The sequence below is a fragment of the Empidonax traillii genome, unplaced genomic scaffold (assembly GCF_003031625.1).
Source record: "Empidonax traillii isolate 1590-97213 ecotype Southwest subspecies unplaced genomic scaffold, ASM303162v1 scaffold163:size1593379, whole genome shotgun sequence".
Taxonomy (NCBI): Eukaryota; Metazoa; Chordata; class Aves; order Passeriformes; family Tyrannidae; genus Empidonax; species Empidonax traillii.
In genome coordinates, this window is record NW_020955356.1 from 170,314 (window position 1) to 176,808 (window position 6,495).

The following is a 6,495-nucleotide window of genomic DNA, read 5'->3' on the forward strand; positions in this document are numbered from 1 at the left end:
GGGCCACAGCTGAGGGGGGTACCGGGGGTGAGACGGTCTTGTAGGGGGCTGCAGAGGGGGAGGCCATGGTGGCGATGACGGTGGAAAGGGTGGTGGCAGCAGAGGTGACCGGAGGGCCAGCGCCGTGGGCAGGGGAGGGGGGTGGTGGAGGGGGGAAAGTGTAGGTGGCAGGACTCTGTCCTGGGGGGTGAGAGCACATGCTGGGGTAGCTTCCTTGGGAAGAGGTGGCAGAGGAGGATGAGGAAGAAGAAGAGGAGGAGGACGAGGAGGAGGAAGAGGGGGCTGCTGCCGCGGTGGCTGAGGGAGCCTGGCTGTAGGCAGCCTGGCTGTGGGGAGGGTAGAGGCGCAGCCCGTAGGTGGGATGGGAAGGGTGGTGGCTGTTGGACTCTAAGCCATGGGGGTAGCCAGGGGGCTGGGGAGGAGCTGCAGCTGCCGGGGAGACACCCCCGCTGCTCCCATGGCCGTGGTGGTGCTGCTGGGGTGGCTGCTGGTGATGGGGGGACTGGCCAGGGAAGGGGGCAGCAGGGTGGGAGCCAGCATTGCCCAAGGGCCGGCTGTAAGGCGGTGGCCCCTGGCTCCAGACGGGCTGTGAGGGCAGGGAGGGCTGGGTGTACTTGGGGGGCTGGCTGGAGACAGAAAGGCCACTGGGTGGGGGAAAGGAGTGGCCATAGGAAGCGCTGTAACTGGGCAGAGACTGGCCCGGGGAGGGCTGGGGGTACTGAGCTGAGGAGCTGGAGGGTGGCAGAGGCGGTGGGGCATAAGGGTAGCGGGAAGGGGCCAAGGCTGGTGCCTTGTCCTGCCCCATGCCGTGAGGCGAGGGGAGGTGGCCGCTCAGGGCCTGACCCACCATCCCCGGGGAGCTGGAGGCAGCCACGGCATTGTTGAGGGGGCGTAAGGCCGGGGGGGGAGGCAGGTTGGCAGAGACGTGGGGGAAGGAAGGGGCTGAAGCTGGGGGGGCAGCTGGAGGGTTGGCTGGGGGCGTCTTTTGAGGGGGGAGCCCCCCTCCTACTGACGCCAGTGAGATTGGGGTGGTGGGTGGTGGATTGTGCTTGGCGCTGAGGGTCTGCTCACGACCCCCTGGTGCTGGGAGCCCTCCCACTCCACTGGCAATTTTGGTTCCAACCTGGACCACATTGGTTGAAGGGTAAAGCTGAGTGTGAGAAGAGGAGGAGGAAGAAGAGGAGGAAGAGGATGAGGAGGAGGAAGGGGGAGCAGAAGGGGCAGCAACAGCAGAGGAGGAGGAGGAGGCAGGTGTCTGTGGGGCTTGAGCCTGGAAAATGCGGGAGGCTTGGCCCTCCAGCTGCGAATGGTAACTTCCTGCAGGGGGTCCTTGGGGGTGCACCTCGCCTGGGAGCCCAAAGCTGGGCTCTGGTGGACGGGCCAGGCTGTCGGGAGGGGGAGCTACCGGTGGGCTCTGGGGGAAGAGAGGAGGGTGGTGGTAGGAGTGAGATGGCCCCTGGGACAGCACAGAGGAGGAGTCGGAGTCATTCTCCACACTCCCAGGGCTGTAGACACTGGGCGAGGTGCTCCTGTTATCCTGGTCAATGTCCCGTGGATCACTGCTCATCTCATCATTGAAGCTGTGGCCATCAAGGCTGTCAACATCAGATGGGGATGGAGGACAGGGCAACTCCTGAAGTAGGAAAGAGGAGAAAAGAGGCATTAGAAAGTCTCCCAGACCACACATGTTCCCAGAGAACTTGCTTTCCGGCCTTTCCTTACCAGCCCTAGCACTAGAAAACCCCACAGAGGGAAGGAGACATTGGCAAGAAATAAATAATACGTCCTCTTGCCTTCCCTTCAGTGCTCTCACATCCTTCATAAGCATCCCACGTTTGGGAAGGAGGTACCTTGTATAAAGAGGCAGTGAGGGAGGGCAGGGAACTGCTACAGAAAAGGTTGAGAGTGAACAGATACGAGCGGTCCTTGCACCACCACCACCAGCGATGGGCTCTTGGCCAGGGCATAATATCACCAGGTGGGACGGAACAGCACACACCACAGTGGTCCCAGTACAGACCCCACACCCAGAATCACTCTTCTTGCCCCTGCAGAGCCCTCCCTGGTCGAGGAGATCAGCTCCCCTCCAGACTCCTCTCACTGACCCACTCCTTGCCTCCAAGAGTTACCCCTGTGCTCCCCAATCCCTGCTCCTCCCCACCACTCTCACCTCAGGCAATGTGCACCGGCGATTAAGCGGTCATCCTGGGTAAGTAACAAGTGCCACTCTTGAGCCTCAGGGCTTACAAGAGAGGCTAAACTGAAAAAGTATCATTGTTGAGCTGAATGGAGTGCCCATGTGGAGAAATTATAAAGTTGTAACCACAGTGGTTTAAGTACAATGACCTCATAATGTGAGCAAATATCCCAGTGTTTTGCAGGTCTTTGAGGCCAGTTCCCAGAAGAGGAACGGAGAAGAGTCTTCTGCCACCTGGAACCCATCAGAACTTAAGCACCTCCATTTCACATTGTGCTGGGGCATCAGAAGAGGCTGACTAACCCAATGAGAGCTGTGCATGAAGCCAGGCTCTTGCCACTAAGCTGAGAAAGGCAGGGCATGTGCCCACCTCCGAGAGCACAGCAGTCCCCTGTAGACAAGGCAAAACAGACAGAGAGCTTCTGTCTGCTCAGTTGTCTCTCCTGGGGACACTTTTTGAGGCCAGACAGATGCCATTTATATTGGAAGAGCTGCAGTGCAAAACCAAGGCACCAGGGCTCACAAGCAGTGGGAACCTCAAGCAGGGCAGGCGTGAGCAGCTCAGGTAGGAAAACAGGAGACTCCTTTGCTCGGGACTTGGGGCATGCCAGCAATCACAGCAGGGAGAACTCACCTCGGTTTTGGTTTTTTTGGGAGCATTAGTGTCCTCCCCTTCACTCTCGGAGATCTCTTCTGTTCGGCCCTGCTTGCTGCTCTTGGGGGTGCAGGATTCCTCCACCCGGCCCTTCTGCAAGAAGAGAAGGAGAACAGGGAGGTGATGGGTCATGGGGAAATTTCCCAACCTGCCACAACTTCACAGAATGCAGCAGGTGAGACACAGCCACCACGGTGTGTGTGTTGATGACACTAGCAGAGCAACACGGAGCCAGGATATGGCAAAAATTAGCACTAAAAAGGGATAGTGGGACCAAGGACCAGTTCTTAGGAGATGGCAGGAAGTGCAAGAAGGTGAGGATAAGAGCAAAGAGGGATCCTGCTCATTTTAGGGAGCTAACCCAGCAGCATGGGTTCCTTGGTGAATCCCTTCTGGTCTGTGTCCCTGGATCCTCAAATGGATCCTACATAGTCTGGGCAGTCCTTGGCCACCCCAAACCTTCATGCTAGCTTATACCTTTGTCGCTTGTCGGGATTTTTCAGCCTTGCCATCACTGCTGGAGGTGCTGACGCCCCCAGGGGAAGCTCGACCCCGTGACCTGAGCTCCTCTCGGGGCCCTGGAGTCTCTTTCTTCCGTCCACTCCGCATTGACATCTAAGGGAAGGATCACTGTATCAGTCCTGCTTTGCATCTCCCTCCACTCCTGCTTCGTCCCCAGCCTCCCAAAGTCACTGAACCCCTGGCACTTCACTGTGCCAAAATCATGCCCACTAGCTTGCTGGGAGTCTCAGTCCCAAACCACAGGTCCAGCTTGGCTCTCGTGTCCCACCCCCCTCTCCTATCTCACGTACTGAGTCCTTGTTCTGTCGTGTCTTCATTCTTTTGGGTGTGGGACCCCCATTCTCCTTGGCCCGGTTTGATGAAAACATAAATTTTTGTCACTCCGCACCCCCTCCGGTTGTTCCCGAGGAGACGGAGATGGGAAGTTCTTCTGGAAGGGAGGCTTCCTCTCAGCCACGCAAAAAGATCCTGATGAATCCTGAAAGGCAGACAAGCACATGAGAGGGGAGAAAGACTGAGTGGACTGTAGAACATACTTTCATGGTTTGCCACAGAAATAATAAAAAATAATTATTGTTTCCTTATTTAAAGACGTGAGGATGTTTACCAAGAACTCAGTAAACGTCCCCATCAGTGGGGGAAAAGATTTGCCCACTGCCATACCTGATTTCCAGTTTGTGAGAGTGATACCCACACAATGAGAGGTATTCCCTTTTAATGGCTTCAAAGTGAGAGAAGGAAGGTTTAGATTGGATCTTTGGAAGAAAATCTTTACTATGAGGGTGGTGAGGCACCAGCACAGGTTGCCCAGAGAAGCTGTGGATGCCCCAACCTTGGAAGTGTTCAAGGCCAGGCCGGATGGGGCTTTGAGCAACCTAGTCCAGTGGAAGATGTCCCTGGCAGAGGGGTTGGAACCAGATGATCTTTAAGGTCCCTTTCAACCCAAACCATTCTGTGATTCTCTGATTCTCTGATTTAGGGCCAACCAATAATGTCTTGGAGGGAACATGGAGGAATGGTTATCAAGATATTTGCTGTCTTCTGAAATAATTTAAACATTTTCACTTCCTTGAAAAAAACAAACAGGAAAGTGCTTTAAAATGTTCCCTGTGACAAACTAAGTCCCCCGTTGCACTTGTCAGTATAGTAAGTTACCTGGCCATGTGCTGTCATTTGCCAGCCCTGTGTCATGAGCCCCCAGTGGCCTTTGCTGAAGTCTTGCTTAGGCTAGTCCACACCCAAGGTGTAAAAACAGATGCAAGAAAACGCATTTAGCTTTGATTTTGCATGATACAAACAGAACTGCCTCTGTTTAGCCTGGAGTGCCTGCCAAGCTCTTCTTCTCCATACCCTGGATGTTTCTCAGTGTAATAGTCATGCCCAGAGATGCAGAGTACATCACATTCTTACACTTTGCAGCATCAGGAAGATTTCTGGGACCCCTCTGAACAAATTTACAGCTTTTTCCAAAAGCACCACATATATTTAACACCCTGTTATACCACACAGTTCCTACTTTAGAGTATGAAAGCGCCATGATTGTGTTAGCGTGGGAACTGGACTGAAATGATTCAGGGATGCTCCTCCTGAAGCTGGTTTGCTTGATTTCATCAAGCATGAGATCTTCTGCACTGCACTGCACTGCACAGATGTAACCCAAAAGATTTTATCCTTCCCCAGCCTGTCATTCAAGCTCCTATTCTCAGACTCTAGAAGGGGCAATCTGCAAGACAAGGGAATGTGTCATGTGGATAAGGCATCAGGATAAAAGAGCCACATCTACTGGGTTATAGTCTCTGATCTGAAGGCACAGAGAAATTTTGTAAATAAGAAAACTACAGATCCGGTACTCCTGAAGGCTGTCCTAGACCTGGAAAGATCAGCTTCCAGCTGAGCAATGCAGGAGCAATCTGGATGGACTTCCATTTCTCTGGATGGGAGCTGAAACCTCAGGGGTTTTGGAGAGATCAGAGCAAAAGCACCAGACAGCAGAACTCTAAGACCTCCTGTGCAACCCTGATGCTGGCTTGTGAGGCCCCAGGGTCACTGTCTTCCACCACCCTCATCTCCCTGCCCATGAAAACGGAGTAATGACACCAGCCTGTCTCTCCTGGGGCTCCACATCTTCTCTGACCAATGCTTAGAGAAACCCATCCGGAAGGTACTTAGGAAGAGCAGGGGATTGTTTGTTTTAATTTCATTAATATTTTATTTGACCCTCATCACGAAAGCCACAGGGGACTCATCCAGCATTAATTCCCACACACATCAATTCATTAACTTAGACCTCTTCTTTAATAGAAAAATAGCTGATGATGGTTTATAACTGACCTAATGGAGGCAGAGCCTGCTCCCAATCCCTACCAGCTGACTTGCTTTAAACCTTACATTTCTGTCATGCTTTGCCCTTTGGTTGCTAATTCAGCCGGTTACATTGGTGCTATTCTAGATAAGCATTTAGAATCAACATATCTTATATGAAACAAACATTTTAGGTAAGGCAATCCTAATCGAATTCAACTTTGACACACACCACAGTGACAACCTACAAGTATTAGCTCAGCTCTGAAGGCACAGCAGCAGCAACAGCACGCTGCCAACATGTCACTGCTCTCTACATTCCACAGAGATGCCACCCACACCTCCCACACCAAAGAACCCAACCTGGTAATGCAGCGCACAGGTCTCACTTCAGCTTTTCAGTAACCCTGTAGTGACAATTAGCAGCTTCTTTCCAGAAAAGTGAGTCAGAGAAATAATATACAGCCAACCACAGACCGAAATTTCCCTTTTTAACAGAGATAAACCCACCTGGTACTTATGTTAACTCCTGAATATGCAGTACCAAAAAAAGCCAGAAACAAATAGGGGTGTTTCAGGAGACATAATCAACCCCTGACTGAGACAGAAGTTTCTCTCACTTAGTGAAGACTTTTCTAAAATATGTAAGAGAACTGACACATACATTATTAGGCTCAGTAGAGCAACTGTTATGGCCAGGTGAGAGCATCACAACACTGCCTTCTAATTTTAACATCTATGAAACAAAAGCTGGCAACGTGAGCCTTGACAATTAGCAAAGTTACACCTAATCCTTCCTGTCACCGAAGATCCCTGCAAA

At 52.4% G+C, this 6,495-nt stretch overlaps 1 protein-coding gene across 1 annotated transcript in view; it reads right to left on the reverse strand.

Moving 5' to 3' along the window:
- Positions 1-3,706, reverse strand: part of ATN1 (atrophin 1) — a 10,041-nt gene extending 6,335 nt beyond the window's left edge. The window contains exons 1-4 of the mRNA XM_027885187.1: positions 3,665-3,706; positions 3,330-3,467; positions 2,832-2,945; positions 23-1,633 (exon numbers count right to left, since the gene is read on the reverse strand). Of these exons, the coding sequence (XP_027740988.1) occupies positions 23-1,633; positions 2,832-2,945; positions 3,330-3,467; positions 3,665-3,691 (1,890 nt within the window). The 5' untranslated portion in view covers positions 3,692-3,706. The remainder of the gene's footprint in view (positions 1-22; positions 1,634-2,831; positions 2,946-3,329; positions 3,468-3,664) is intronic.
- Between the last annotated feature and the right edge of the window lie 2,789 nt (positions 3,707-6,495).